The 16,493-nt window shown below is 41.7% G+C and overlaps 1 protein-coding gene across 2 annotated transcripts in view; it reads right to left on the reverse strand.

Annotated features, from left to right (window-relative positions):
* Hif1a (hypoxia inducible factor 1 subunit alpha) overlaps positions 1-4,947 on the reverse strand; it is a 44,498-nt gene extending 39,551 nt beyond the window's left edge. For both annotated transcript variants that reach the window (XM_040742934.1, XM_040742933.1), the window contains exon 1: positions 4,581-4,947. In XM_040742934.1, coding sequence (XP_040598868.1) covers positions 4,581-4,615 — 35 coding nt within the window. In that variant the 5' untranslated portion in view covers positions 4,616-4,947. The remainder of the gene's footprint in view (positions 1-4,580) is intronic.
* Positions 4,948-16,493: the final 11,546 nt, after the last annotated feature.

The raw sequence follows: 16,493 nt of genomic DNA on the forward strand, positions 1-16,493 counted from the left end.
AGAAAAATCTCGCTCCCATTTTAAAGGTATTTAACATTAACTGATATTTTGTTTTATTGTAAGTAGCTTCATGCCTACTAACCATCCACAAGCCAATAAAGAAACAACCTCCTCAATATATTTATTAGGATGGCTACCACAAAGAACAAATATCCTGCCCTCCCCACCTGGGGGTGGGGGTACAAAGTGCTAGGGAGGGCTTTGTGTACTATTGGTAGGAATATTAAAAAGGTAGAAACTGCTATGGAAAAAATATGGTGGCACCTCAAAAACTGACTTGTTGCCTTATAATTTAGCAGGACTGACCGGGGAACAGGACCTTCGTGCGATAATTGCACATATGTTCTCAGCAACACACAGAAGCAAAGGAGAAGGAATCCAAGTGTCGATGAACAAATAATGTGGCATAATTATACAACACAAAGTCTTAGAAAGAAGGGAAATTTTAACACATATTACAACATGAATTAAAAGACATCATCTGAAATGAAACTCACAGAAAGACAAAACCGGTATGATTCTAGTTACACGAGGCATCCAGGTTTGTGATTCAGAAAGAATGATGGTACCAGGGGTCTAAGCCTAGTGGGAAGCTGGGAGTTGTAAAATGGCTATAGATTCAGTTTTGCAAAAAGATGGTCACATGGCAAAATCTGTCATTGATACATTTTATATTTAGAAATGGCCAGAATAGGAAATTTTATGTTAAGTCTTTTTCTTAACAACTAAATAAAACATACACAATCACTTCAAACGCTGTAGGAAAATAGTCAAGGAGTAATCTCTTTAATTTTTGCTTTAGAATTTAGAATTTTGTATTACATTTGTCTAAAAGACTATGCCTGGCAAACAGACAAGTTTGTCAACTTTTATTGGAGAAAGGATGAGCATTAATATCAAATTAAATGTGACACAAAGTATTTCATTCTTGATACTTTAAGAATGTTGTTACAATTAAAAACTTAGTCAGTTGAAACATTCTCATTATACTTTTACCAGAAACACTGAGCAATGACAACACTGGCTCCTTAAAAATCCTTTCCAAACCCTTCAGAATCAAGCAGAAAACATCCACTAAATATCTATACCACAAGTAGCAAAAGGCTAGGTAAAAACCCACCTATTGTTATCTAGTTTCAAGGGGGGAGGGGACTAAAACAAAATAAGTTTTTTTCTTGTGAATTAAAAAATAAATTTCTTGGTAAGAAGGCAGTTCAACCCCACATCTATATTTAGACTACTTTCTATTAATAAGGAAATGGACCTTTGTTAACAATCTTAGGTAAAAAAGTGATGCAGTGTTTCTGATAACCAGCTTTTTAAAAACTGTATTTAGAGGTTTAACCTAAATCTTTACTACTCGTGTATGGAAATATTATCTTACAACCAAACATCATAAACTGTTTTAAATTCTTATATAAAAAAAGTCAAGAGTCTAATCTGCCTTAGCCTCCTATACAACATGGTTGACATACAAAAATTTGGAATGTAAGCACAATATCTATCTAAAAACCTTGAGTCTGGACACTATCAGAGCCACAAAGACAATGGAAGTTAACCCAGAGAAAGGGTTGGGACACTCTTTAGACTTCACAAGGTGCTTACAGGAATGAACTGGAGCATGTTAAAATACCCTGACAGCTCAGTAAACACTAAACAGGAGAGTTTACTAACCCATATTTCATACAAATGAGCTGCAAACATCTGACCAATACAAATTCAAAGTCTTGCCTTGAGATGAAGGCCAATGTCTTAACTATTGAGGTAGGCATAAGCAAAGCACCATATTGCTACTGAATTCCTACAGAAATTAGTCTACTCAAAACTCCAGTAATCAGAACAACAAAAAGTTACTACCAGTGCTAAAACTACATTACTTTAGGTTTCTCTTGCGGAAATGAACAGCATGACTAGAATATGTGTTTATGACTGGAGCCCACAGTAAATTCAAAATGACCTATTTAGGAAGGAAACATTGTAATGAGGAATTGTGATGAGGGGGTCTAGAGTGTATCATATGCTCAGTAAATCAACTGATGCTAGATACTGCTTCAACAGGAAAGAACCCCTTTTCAACCTTTTAATTCAATGTCAGTCTCTTCATTTTGGGGACTACAGAGAAAAAATTAGCACAGAAGAGCTAAAACATATTTAGAAACAGATAGACATATAGACAGAAAAGTTAAATGGTTATGGAAGTCTGAACTATAACTTCCCCAGTTAACACCTATTTTCAAGTATAAGAAATGTTACAAAGACTCCCATTCCATGTTGGCCTAAGTGCTTTAAACGCATTACCTCATCTTTAGAGGGTTAGTATTATCATCTGGGAGTGGGGCATATAATCCAGAAATATTCACTAGCTTGCCAATGATCACAAGTGGAAAGGCCTGGGACTCCAACTTGTGGGTAATTCTCTGCCTCCCCACCCCTACCCTCCAAAACTTTCAGAATGCTGATTCTTCAAACAAGGGAGAAAGCTGAATTGTAACAAGAAAGTTTATTAATAAATCAGTTTTTTATTTTTAGTGGGCAAAGCTAAAGGGAAAATTAAGAAATGTGTTTCTTAAGAGATTTTACATTAGTGGCCCATTAACTACTTGTTTTAGAAAACTTTGAGAGGCTCAGCTTGAAGCTAGAAGCAGGGCATGAGCTTGACATGTTTTTGAAATCTTAAGAGTCCACATGCATGTTAAGTCAGTCAAGTGCAGCCCCAACAGTCAAAAAGTCAACACCCCATACCCACTGTTAAATCTATTATGCATTTTCTGTTCTGCTTTCTTCCAAATTTTCAAGGTTTGGGTTTTCTATACCCTCTATTAAAAAAAGCAAAGTTCTTTCCCCCATGCTCACTTTGGAGGTGAATTTAAGAAGGAAAAGCTACAGACAGAAAATCTTTACCTCAATCTTTCAAATAAACTATGATTTCAGAAGTACATCTTTAACAAACAGCACCTAAAGGTTGCTGAGAGACCCATCACTCATATGTTCATCATCTTTTAGCGATACTAAGAACCTCTATATTAAGAAATATAATCCCATCTGATCTAAAGCTGCTAACATCTCAAATGAGAAAAATTAAATAACAGATGGGTCTGAGGAAAAACTAAAAACCACTTAGAACTAGGCCCAATGCACAACTAATTCACTCATTCATTATCAAATTACTTTTGATTAAAACAATATTGCATATAACAAAGAAATGACTGGTGTATAACTTGGTGTTGTATTAAATATAATTCAGTATTTAGTAAGGACAGTAAATGGTACTACACAATAGCAATCTGCCTAATATTTAGATTATAGCAGCCCCATCATTTCATCAAAAGCATTGTAGTCACTTCTGCAAAATTAATTGCAACTAATTCTGGTAACTCGTGGAGTTAAGTCTAGACTTGTTTGGTCACTTTAAAACATTTCCAAGGTGTTTCCTTTGGTGCACTCAAACTGAGACCTGAACTTTCTATGGAGTAAGGACCAAGACAAGGGACCCACAGAACAGCAAGAAAACGAGTAAGTTTATCTTCTGCTGATATGATACGGATTTAATCTCTTCCAGAAGACAGGAAGGACTCAACAGTAAATTCAGCAAGCCTTCTAACCACAGCTCTTCCTATAAACCTTCAACTCCTTAAACTGATTTCCTCAAGGTTAAAATATTGAAGTAGACAAAACTGTGCTGGCGGCAGGGTCGATCTTACTACTAGCTGCACCCACACTTCTATGAGGTGTTCCTTAGACTCAAACCACAAGAGTTTTCATAAACTCACATTAAGTTTTTCAGAGACAATTTCTCACTTCGGATGTATTTTCTGATACAATTCTTCTCAGGTGTTTCGACAAATTTGCAACATTTTTAACTGATGAGTTTCATTTGCTCGCATTATATAGTCTCCCCCAGCCCCCATCTCATTAAATTATCGGCCAAAAGTTTAACCAAAACTATCAGTAAGCTATTTTCGGGAGTGAAAAGAGGCTTTTACATATTCATAACAACGTCTGGGCTCTCCTGTCAGCTGATGCAGGCACAAGTTTGTAAAAATTGTTGTTTCCCTAAATTCCCGTTACTCTGGAGGATGCAAGTTTTTTCCAGATCACAACCTGCACGTGCAAACTAGAAAGTTAGCATCTTCGCATCTTCGGGTCCCCGGAGCAACTCCCTAACGTACAAAGGCGGCGGCGGCCGCGGCTCAGCAAGACGGCTCGGGGGGAGCCCCGGGTCGGCCTCGGAGGGCCTCGACCCCAGGAAGCTGGCAGCGCGCGCAGGGTCCGCCCGGGGCCGGCTTCTCGCGGCTAACGCGGAGGACAGGGGCGGGAAGGCGCGGAAGCGAGGGGCGTACTCGGCCCCGGCCGGCTCGGCCGGATAGGCGCGCGGGGCAGGCTGGGCTGCGACGGCGCGGGGAGGGTGTCCGGGGCGGAGACCCCAGCCCCGCCGAGCGCTGGGCCCGCGACTCCCACCCCCCGCGCCAAGATGGCGACGTGGACGGCGGGGGAGCCCGGCGCGCGAGGCTGGGGGGAACGGAAGGGGAGCGGAGACAAAAAAGGCCAGCCCCCGTTCGGAACGCGGCGGCCCGGCTTACTTTTTCTTCTCGTTCTCGCCGCCGGCGCCTTCCATGGCGAATCGGTGCCCGCGGTGCCTTCCCGGCCGGCGGCTCCCGGGCTCGCTCCGGCCTAAGCGCTGGCTCGGTCCGCACGCGCAGAGAAAGGGGGCAAGTCCAGAGGCGGGGTGCGAGGCGAGACGCCCCCTCCCCCGGGACGGCGAGGCGGGAGCTGCAGCTGCGCTCGCCGGGCTCCGGCTCGGGCTCTCAGGCGCTCCTCCCGCTCGCTTGTCAGGGCCAGGCCAGACACTGCCCACGACGGCAGCGAGGACAGTCCTCGCGTCCCCTCAGACGAGGAGGCTCTGTGCACTGAGGCGCTGAGGCAGCGGCGGGGGGCGGGCAAGGGCGGAGGCGCGCTCGGGCGCGCGGCGAGGGGAGGGCAGCCGGGGAGTGCTCGCGCCCGCCGAGCCCGACGCGCGCGCCCGCGGACCCGCCTCACCTGAGCAGAGGCGGGTTCCCCGACAGCCAATGGCGAGCGACGCAGGCGGCCAGGCCCCACCCCAGCCCACGTTGCTCTCAGCCAATCAGGAGGCGGTCAGCTGAGCCCCAGCTGGGACGCGCTGCCCCGCTCACGTGCTAGCCTGTGTGCCGCTGGGGAGGGAAGAGAAAGGAGCGAGGGGTGCGGCTGAGCCCGGGCCTGGGGACTCCGCGCTTTCTACGGCGTCTGGCTTTGGGAGGCGCTGCTGGAGAGGGTGGGCTGCCGAGCTCCGAGCCTGCCTCACACCGCCCTGCTATCTGGAGTCGTCTGAGGCTGGACCACTCCGCGGCTGAGGGCCGGGCCGGGTTGCCGCCCAGCCCTTCTGAGTTTCCAGTTGTTAAAAAAAAAAAAAAAAAAAAGCCGACTTTGCGTCGTGGCAGCCAGCCCCCTGGTGTTAGAGTGGGGTCCCTCCTTCCCAGGTGACCCGGAGGCGGCTGAGTCTCTGCGCTCTGCCACAGAACAAGGGAAGTCTCCATGTCGTTAAGATTTTCTGAGCCGAAGTTTGATTACTGAGCAAAAGCAAATAAAAACGTAGAAGAAATCCTTCTTGCAAAACCTCTCAAGGGAAGTGAAGTTGCAGGGCCATTTTAAAACAAACTATCTCAAGCATTTACAAACAAATAACAGAGCTTTAGTAAGTGAAAGCTTAAGCCTGAATGTGAGTGGAAGAAGGGAAAAGGCTTTGAGAGACTAATTTTGCTTCCATGTTGCTTTTATAAGAGACAAAGATAATCTTAATGGACACACAAAAAAAGGTGCAAGAATCGTTTGAGGCTGAGTTTGGTTCACTGTTTAGACCAAAGGAAGAATAATGCAGACTCGCCTGCAGACTCCAGTAGACTGACTGCTCACCTGCTAAGCAGGGAGCTATGAGATAAAACATCAGCTTTGGTCGAACTTTGGAAGCATAAACGCTAGGCCTGTCAGTATGAGTTTTTGTTGTTTTATGTATTCTGAGCCCAAAAAAGGAACACTACATTCACTACACACACACACACACACACACACACACACACAGGTGTACACACACACACACACAGGTGTACACACACACACACACACACAGGTGTACACACACACACACAGGTGTACACACACACACACACACACACACAGGTGTTAGGGGTACAGCTGAGTCTGGATCTGGGACCTCTGCCTGACACTAAACTGTTTGATATCCCATCTTTGCCTTATTAATACATTGTTACAATCTAACTTTGGGTTACATATTCATGTAGATATCTGTGGTAAATTTAAATTACATTCAAATCTAAAACAATGCCCTCTATAAATATACATAATGTCCACGTCTAGTAAGACAATAAACAATGCATAAGGCATCTCAATCGACCCATGAAGAGATGATTACTGTTAGGGATGTAGCTCAGTAGCACAGCAGTAGTCTAGCAGACGCAAATAAGTGTCAAAACTATGTAGATAGTGGACCGACAGCTTCCAAAACAATACAGAGAAACCCTGTCTCGTAAAACCAAAAAAAAAAAAAAAACCTATGTAGATAGATTCTAATGCTATTTTTGTTTGAAATTTAGAACACCATCCACCTCCAAAAGAGCTACAGGGCGTATCTGAAAAGAGGAAAAGACCAAAAATAATGACTTGTCTTCCATTTGTTTTTAATCATGGAAATATTTTTCTAGTGGAGCACCCTGAAAATGCAGTGTTCAGAACAATGACTCCAGAATTTAGAGTGAGCTTGGTTCTAAGCACTAGCACTCACAATCAGGTAACCGCTTTGTGCCTTAGTTTATGCACTTGTAAAATGGAGAGATGGCATTTATGCAACAGAACTATGGATGATTATCATACATGCAAAACACTTGAAACAATATATGGCAGTAGGAAGCCATCAATAAATTCTGGTGGTCTTGTTTTTATTATCCCCAAATTCATGTGTCTGCAGCAGCAATTAGTTGGGCTTCTGTACTTTTAACCAGTTTCAACTATTCAAAAATGCCAATTATGCTAGTGGAAATGCTTCTAGACTCTCTTTTTTTCTAACATCATAACTTCCCAGAGTGTTTCCATCTGCATAAATTACAGTTCCTGAAATCCTCAATCATTTCCTTTCTTATAACTCTTAAGCAATTCTCTCTGGCCAAGGATCATAGCTAGAGAATATAACATTTTTAAAATTAAAGTATGAACATTGAGTAATAGCAGATTTAACTCACTTAAAAGTTTTTTATTGTTTCTAAAAGTTTTTAAAATGATTTCAAATAGTTTAAACTGAATGATAATTCAGTGAACAAGATATTTTTGAATATATATTACAATTTTGTCAAACTCCCATTTTGCTGTGTAAAAATGTATAAAATATGATATTTTGTGGGTGGGTATAATAAATAGACACCAACATGGAGAGCAGTAATATTTAACCAAGTAGTTTTAGCACAATTACAAAGGTGCCAAATACTATCTCCTAATTCAGATTATCCTGCTAACAACCAAACCCTGAAAGGCAAATTTTCTTATTGAATAAAACCAAAATCACTTTTGTTATAAGCTGGCTATTAACACATGCATTTGGGTTGCAACCAAATAACTACATGTGGGTGAGCAGTCTTATTTCATCACTTCATAATCTTCACCAGTGTCCAAGGTCCACTCCAACTCACTTTGCAGAACTTACTAAGGAGTTTAAGAAACATTGCAAAATCACTTCATTGACCTTTAACCCAATTTGCAGTGATTCACATGGAGTCAGAGTAAAACTAAATTTAATTTGCTACAAAAAACATGGAGCAATGAGCCTTTTGAAAGTGAAATACACCAGGTGCCCACAGTTTAAAATACAACAAACCGTGTGGGAAAGATAAGTGTTAACAAGTGATGTGTGGCTTAGCATTGTCCTTTGCTGTTGCTGGTCCTTTCCCTCCTCTTCCTCCCTGCTTCTGCTCCTTCTCCTCCTTCTATGTATTTATAACGGTAGTGATAAAAGTACATGATTTGGAAGGAATGTGTTTAGAAAATTGAGGCACTAAACATTTTTTCTTTACAAGAATCAAAACAAAGTAAAGATTTATATGATCTGAATTTATGGAAAATACAAAGAGAACATCTGAAAGTAGCACTGGCTAATTCAGCTAGTGACACTCACGGAGGTCAGAGGACAACTTTCAGGAGCCAGTTCTTTCTCCCCATCCAGAGATGGAGCTTGGGTCATTGGGTATGCACAGCAGGTGCTTTCCCCTTTGCCCTATGTGAATGCCCCAGATAGGCTTCTTAAAAAAGGATTCACAAAGAAATGCTAAAGGACTTCCTGTTTTCTGTCCCACGAGGAAAGAACACAGGAAGCTGGGCAGTGATTGTGCATGTGCCTTTAATCCCAACACGAGGGAGGCAAAGGCAGGCGGATCTTTGTGAGTTTGAGGCCAGCCTGGTCTATGGAGTGAGTTCCAGGACAGCCAGAGCTACACAGAGAAACTCTGTCTGAAAAACAAAAAGGAAAGGAAAGGAAGGGAGGGAGGAAGGAAGGAAGGGAAGAAAGAAAGGAAGGAAGCAAGGGAGGGAGGGAAGGAGGAAGGAAGGGAAGAAAGGAAGAAAGGAAGGAAGGAAGGAGGGAAGAAAGAAAGAAAGAAAGAAAGAGAAGGAAAAAGAAAAGAGCCTGTTGCTGGGGGTGTAACTCAATGGCAGAGCTCTTGCCCAGCATGCCCTAGATTTAATATTCAGTACCACCAAAGACAAAACCCACAAATTGCCATTTCCACTTCTATGACAAGAAAAAAAGCTCATCAAACTGAAATCAATAAGTATTTAATCAGAATCAAAGTCACAGAGGAACTACTGTCCCCAAAGTTAGAGAGACAGGCAGATGTAGATGACCACAGCTCATAGCTGTTCTAGTTAGGGTTGTCACCGTGATGAAACACCATGATCAAAGCAAGTTGGGGAGGAAAGGGTTAATTTGGCTTATGCTTCCAAATCACTGCTTATCATCGAAAGAAATCACAACAGGAATTCAAGCAGCACAGGAACCCAGAGGCAGGAGCTGACGCAGAGGCCATGGAGGGGTGCCACTTACTGGTTTGCTCTTCATGGCTTGCTCAGCCTGCTTTCTTATAGAACTCAGGACCACCAGTCCAGGGATGACACCACCCACAATGGTCTGGGGCCTCTCCCATCAATCACTAATTAAGAAAATTGCCTTATAGGCTTACCCACAGGTCAATCTTATGAAAGCTTTTTCTTAATTGAGTTTCCTTCCTCTCAGATAACTTTAGCTTGGGTCAAGTTGACATAAAACTACGCAGCACATTAATTTACCTGGAGCAGAGCCAGTAGCACAGACAGAAATGTATCATCAGCAGGAGCACTTGAAACTGCAGACCAGGAATCTACCAGGCTCAGTGTGAAACAACTTGAGAAGTCAAGACTCCAGATACTCTCGCCTATAGACTTTCCTTGAGGTTTACTGTTTTAACCTTGTTGAGCTGCCCTCAACCAGATGCTGCTATGAAAATCTGAGTGAGTTATCCTTATGCTTTTGTCAAAGGGGCACACATGCATGTGCATATGTGGTATGTGTGGGAGAGAGAGAGACCTTAAATATGCCTTTAGACTAGTAGAGGGAAGAAAAAGGTTTAAGGGGAGTCTGTAAGGAGCATGGAGGGGGAACAAGAGAGGGCAATGAAATAGATGCGACACGAAAGCAGGGGAGGAGCTGTGAGGAAGGAGGGAAACCAGCTGATGGGGGACAGGAAAGGCAGGTGGGTAGGGAATGAAGCATGATGATACATATGTGTAAACGTGTCTCAGTAAGACCCACTACTTTATATGCTAGCCTTAAAACACAAGAGAAAATAAAGAAATAAAACTTCTAGTTCTCTCCTTCTTAACTAGGCTCAACAGCCCTCCAGGAAAATGATTTTATTGGTGCCTTACCAACTGGGGTCTACCAAAATCAAATTAATCTAAGTGAATGGAAACACCGATTTCCACCCAGTTGTAATATTGCATGTAGTAGTTACTCAGCTCCAAGTAACAACAGAACTGAGACCTAATCATAGAACTACAAAACACAGCCCTGTCTTCTCCCCTTACCACCACATTAGAGTGCCTGAGAACCAATCATAGGACTACAGAACACTGCCCTACCCTTACCACCACATCAGAGTGTCTGTATAATAGCAGAACAGTACACCTAAAAGAACTCAAGCCTCTCACCCAGTTGTAGGAGTGTTTAGGGACACCCGAAGACAACGTGGCAAATGAAAACATAGACACAAGAGGAAATTTTAGTCTCTGGTTGTTACAGCAAATAGTAATAGCTTAACTCTTAGTCAGATTGAAACTGTAAACTATAGGCCTGCCTACTACACTCCTAATATAGTTCATCTGTATTGAAATAAGAAGTGCCAAGGCAAAAAGAGAAAAAAGAAAGAGGAAGAGGTTGGACAGATAGCTCAGTTGGTAAAGTGCTTATGGCTCAGACATGTGGAGTTGTGTTCAGTCCCACAGACTGTGCAGAGAGTAGCGTGCTTCTGTAACCCCAATGCTGGAAGGTGGAGACAGGAGGAGTCTTGGGGTTCACTGACTAGCAAGTCTAGCCAAATTGGTGGGAGACTCTGTCTCAAAAAAATAAGGTGGAGAGCGCCTGAAGAAGACACCGAATGTCAACCTGTGACCTCTGCAAGCACATGTACACCCATGCGTGTATATCCTCCACAGGTGTACACACACACACACACACACACACACACACACACACACACGCCAGGCATGATCTGAACTGATAACCAAAACACCAGAATCAGACTGAAATGTAGAAGAGACCAGAAATGTAAAATAGTCAGTTAATACATTAAGGACTATAATAGAAAATATGGAAAGAAGGCAATATCAGACGAGTAATGCAAGCATAGTATAGAAGGCTTAAGAACAACTGCAAGGCGGGCCGGTGGTGGCGCACACCTTTAATCCCAGCACTCGGGAGGCAGAGGCAGGTGGATCTCTGTGAGCTCGAGACAAGCCTGGTCTACAAGAGTTAGTTCCAGGACAGCCTCCAAAGCCACAGAGAAACCCTGTCTCGAAAAACCAATAAAAAAGAATAACTGCAAGTACTGGAAATAGAAATAGAATGCCTGTTTTGGGCTCATCAATAGACTGGACCCAGACACACACACACACACACACACACACACACACACACACACACACACAAAAGAATTCATGAGTTTGAAGATATGTCAATACAAACTTCTAGAACTGAAAAAAAAAGGCAGAATAATTCCCAACAACTGAGCATAGGACAAAATATAAAGCTAAGCTGTAACAGGAGAAGGGGGTTATCAGAAGCTCACAATTTTCAAAACAGTGATAAAAGTCAAGCCATAGATGCTGGAATCTCAGAGAAATCAACCATAAAAATTGAAAAAATAATTGGCACTCAGGATTAGTGTGTTTAAACTGGAGAATTCAGAGAAGACGAGTTAGGAAGAAAAGGCTGAGAATAAAGAGATGTACGAGGAAACTATTTACCTACACAGAAGCAAAGATGAGAGCTACGTCAACCTTTTCGTCAAAGCCATTCTAGCAAGACGACAGTGGGATGAAATACTTAAAACTTTGGGAGGAAACACAAAATTCTATGCTTGGCCAAATTATCTTTCAAAAGTATAGAAGAGTCAAAGTGCCTTCCTTTCTTCAGAACGATGTCTAGTAACTTTCTTAGGCAAACAAAATGAAGGCAAGCTGCTGCCAGCAGACCTGCCTTGTACAAAACACTGGAAGATCTTGAAAATAGCATAGATCAGAAACTTGAAACCTCGTAAAAACCAAAAAGGAACCAAGGCAAGGAACCACAGAAGGAGCCAAAGGAAAAGGAAACACTTTTTTTTTCTTACCTTTAATTGCTCTAACACGGAACACTTTGTCTAGAAAACAAGTAGAGAAAAGTATTCTGACTTCTTGCTTATGGAAGAGTGAATGAGCGACACCGTTGTGAAAATGGATGGAAGGGAGGAACAGGAAACTGGTATAGGCTGCTTGCATTACCAGTGAGGCAGGGTAAAATTTGGAAGTGGACCTGGATTAGTCATAAATGTATGTTGCAAACTCCAAGGCAACCACGAAAGTTTTTGAAGTAGAATACGGAGCTGGGGATATGGCTTAGTGGATAAAGTGTTTGCCATGCAAGCTTGAGAGCCGAAGTTTGGATCCCCAGAGACCATGTAACAGCCAGGCCAGGCGAGGTGGCACACACCTGTAACCCTAGGCTAGGGAAGCCCAGACGAGCAGATCCTGGGGTTTCACTGGCCAGCTAACCTAGACAACAGAGAGCTCTAGGCTCAGTGAGAGTCCCTGTCTCAAAATTAAAAAAAAAATAGAAGATTGGAAAGTAGTAGAAGACTCCTGGTGCCAACCTCTGATCCCCACACATGCATGCATAGTTGGGCACGTGCACGCTGGCGCACGCACGCGCGTGCACGCGCGCACACACACACACACACACATGCACACACATACACAAACATTTGAGCACACATGTATATAAAGACTCCCGAAACAAATTAGCCATTATAACAAGGTTGCAGGATACATTTAATATATAAATTAATCTCTTCTGTACATGGAAAAATAAACAACTAGATTTGAGTTTAGAACAGCCTCATTTATACTAGCACTAAAAAAAAAAAATGGAGCTATGCCTGAGAATAAATGTAACAGAGCATGTATATGACTCACAGGATGCAAACTACAAAATTCTGATGATGAAAGAACAAAGGAAATCTAAAGAAATGGAGAGGCTTTTCACATTAAAGAATAGGAAAACCCCCCATGATTAAGTAGTTCTTCTACCCAGTTGGGCAGTAGATTCAGTGCAGTGTAATAAAACCTCCGACAACTTGCTTTGTGGTTATCAGCAAACTAGTCCTAAAATGAATGCAGTAAAGAAGACCGGAACAGGACTACAGGAGAAGAGGGGCAGATCAAAAGGGTAGCACCACCTGACCAGGACCTGCTATAAAACTATAGTTATCAAGACAGTGTGCTGTTGGCAAAGAGCAAATGATTAGAATTGCAAAACTCGACAGTCCAGAAACAGACACATGAGATAGTCACTCTGTCTCTGGCAAGGGTGCCAAGACAGTTCAGCAGGATTTGAAGTGTACAGAAGGAAAGGTTGTATAAACTCTGCACTTTTTGTTCAATTTTTGAGTAAATTTGCATATTCTTTATGAAATTATGTCTAATGATTTTTTTAAAATGAGATATCCTTTCAAGTCCAGGAGTTCAAATCTTGGTGAACAAAGCAGAAGGTTTAAATTTTCTGAGATGAGGAATGATAAAGTGCTTCTTTGACTAGAGATGAAAGTGACTCTTGGATATGCTAACATCACAGTCAGCAAGGGGACTCTCAAAAGTCACAGCTAGGAGAAGGTTCTAGAAAGGGAAGACATAGAGAAAGGGGTGAGAGTTTCAGCTCTGAAAATCAGTGGTAACATCCTCCTGGTCCAGACACCTGCAAGTTTTCATCATATTTCTTCACCTGTAGATTTAAGTTTAAGTTGTTAAATTCACTCATTTCAAAAGTAAATGACCTCACCATCACTAAGGCAGCACATGAGTTAACAGAAGGGATATGTTTGTGAGTCTGCCTTCCCCATCTCTGCCCTCTATCCCCACCACACCAATATGCTGATTTAGATTATGGCCCTCTATCATTCTATTAAGTATCCATTCTGTGATAGTCAAACACAAGTTTACTTTAATCTGCAGGCTTGCATGCCATTTTCAAGTTACTAAGGGGCCGGAAAACCCTTTCATCTGGGCAGTTCTATAATTTAGACTTGGTACCTGATACACAAGTGCAACCTCTCTCTTTTTTAAGCATTCTAAACCTAAGCTGTGTATTTTGCCCATGCTGCCTTTTCATCCCAGCTCCATGATAAACCTACAATGTGGGAATTATGATGATCATAGTATGCATCAGAAATTAATGATTGAACAGGTAAAAAAAACTAAGTTGAGGGTTAGGGAGCAGGAGAAACAGAGTTCTGGACCATGCCACACCCTTTGCTACTCAAGCTACTATAATAGTGGTGTTGGGAGAACTCAGGACTCTGGAATATACGGGTGTGCCCTAAAATGGTTTATCAACTATTTAACAACTCTTGAACAGCAGTGTGTATTTCTAAGTGTGGCATGAATTTGGCTAAAGGCATTTCAAAAGCAGCAAATGAACACTTTCAGGAGATCTCTCAGAACCTCTCTAGCTGGTGTGTTTAACTCATGGCACCAAAGCTGCCCGACATAAACTCTGTTTTAAAGTATTTATTTTGTTGGTTTGTGTGAGTGTGTGTGTGTGTGTGTGTGTGTTTATGTGTGCTTGTGCATTCTCCTGTGTGTATGTGTGTGTGTGTGTGTTTATGTGTGTGTTTACATGTGGAGATCAGATGGTAACTTTAGGTATTGGTCTCCACTTTCTACCTTGTTTGAGACGTTTCTTTCTGGTTGTTTGCCACTGTCTATGCCAGACTAGCTGATCTGCAAGGTTCCAGGCATTTTCATGTCTCTACCTCCCACCTGACTATAGGAATGCAAAGATTATGAACATACAGTATCTTATTGAGCTTTACATGAATTCTGAGGACTTGAACTCATGTCCTTATGCTTGCCTAACAACCATTTTACCACTGATCATTTCCCCTGCCTATGAAAGACTATTTTTCATTGCAAGCCACGAGTTACTACTCACATAGAGATGATTATCTTCACATAACTTTCTTTTAATCAGACACTTCTGACACCAGAGCACACATCAGTAGCTGCAGGAGGCTGCACAAGGTTATGCCAGTACCATATGTGCATATGTACATTGTATGCAGATTTGACTTAATTTGCATCTTTATGTTTATTTACATTTATTTCCATTTCTCTCCACTGTGAATGGAGCCATGCATGGTTGGTGTCTGTACTTGTTTAGGTCCATATGCTTCGATTAAAAAAGTTATTTTAACCTTTAAATAAGATTTATACATATTTATGGTAGTATGTGATAAGCTAGATCATTGCCTAATTATATTTTATGCACTCATGACATACCTTTTGCTTAATTTCTTTAATGTCTATGCAGTCTGTAAGCCTTTTCAAATTGCTACATATCTCACAACAGAACATATTCATGTAACTGGCTCTGTACATTTAAGCCTGTGTTGTTCAAGGTTGATAGTATTTGTAAGCTGGTCTAGAGATATCCTATTAGTCTGTATTTTTTGTTCCTTCCTTTATGTACAAATGCTAAGGTAATATATGTCATCCACCTGTAGACTGATTATACAACAGTATTGTTAGGTATTATAGGTTCACATACAAATATACATTTTTTATATCAGATTTCAAGTAGTTCAGGCTAACCTCAACTTTCTATGTAGACCAGACTGGCCTTGAACTACTGACTTTCTCAGCTCTACCTCCAGAAAGTTAGGGCCATAGCATATGCCAACACACTTGGCCTATGATGAAGTGAAATGTGAAACCCTAAGATACTTACAGTTACTGTAAAGCCTTGTGTGGTAGTTTGAATGTAATTGGCCTCCATAATCCCATAATCCCATAATCTCATAATCTCATAGGGAGATGCACTATTAGGAGGTGTGACTTTGATTGAGTGGGCGTGACCTTGTTGGAGGAAGTGTGTCACTGTGGAGGTGGGCTTTGAGGTTTTATATACTCAGAATACCGCCCAGTGTGTCAGTTGACTTCCTGTTGCCTGAAAGATGTAGGACACTTCGCTATTTCTCTAATAGCAGGCCTACCTGCATTTCTCCATGCTCCCCACCATAACGGACTGAACCTCTGAACTGTAAGTGACCCCCCCTAAATTAAATATTTTCTTTATAAGAATTGCCTTGACCATGGTGTCTCCTCACAGCAACAGTACATCCTAATAAGACACCTTGATATTTATGAACAATGATCATTTGAATTTGATTTCAAATTAAACTATGTTTTTCTAGCTAGATTGAACATAATACATTATCACAGAGAGGCAAAGATGATATAGTTTTCTCTGGGAAAGTCATATCAATTTCCTTATCTGGTTGTGAAAGCTTAAAACCTTGAATAAATTACAAATAGAGAAAATTGCTTTCCACCTAGCTTAAAAATTAGCTTTAACTTTACCTAGTCTTCACTGTCTATAGAGTTAAGACTTCAAGTTTACATCATACATAATTTTTCAACTGCAAGAATGCTAAATCTCTTCATGGCAGATGATTAGCAATTACATAATGCAGTTTGCATCAGCTTAAATTTAATATGATTTTTATTATGGTGAATTGTAAAAAGTATACTACCTCTCTAAGAGTTTTAAAAAATTTACTTTTATTTTATGTGTATAGGTGTTCTGTCTGCATGTTGTCTGTACACCCTGTGCATTCCTGGTGCCTGTGGAG

The sequence above is a fragment of the Mesocricetus auratus genome, unplaced genomic scaffold, assembly GCF_017639785.1.
Source record: "Mesocricetus auratus isolate SY011 unplaced genomic scaffold, BCM_Maur_2.0 Super-Scaffold_15014, whole genome shotgun sequence".
In the NCBI taxonomy this organism is placed as follows: domain Eukaryota; kingdom Metazoa; phylum Chordata; class Mammalia; order Rodentia; family Cricetidae; genus Mesocricetus; species Mesocricetus auratus.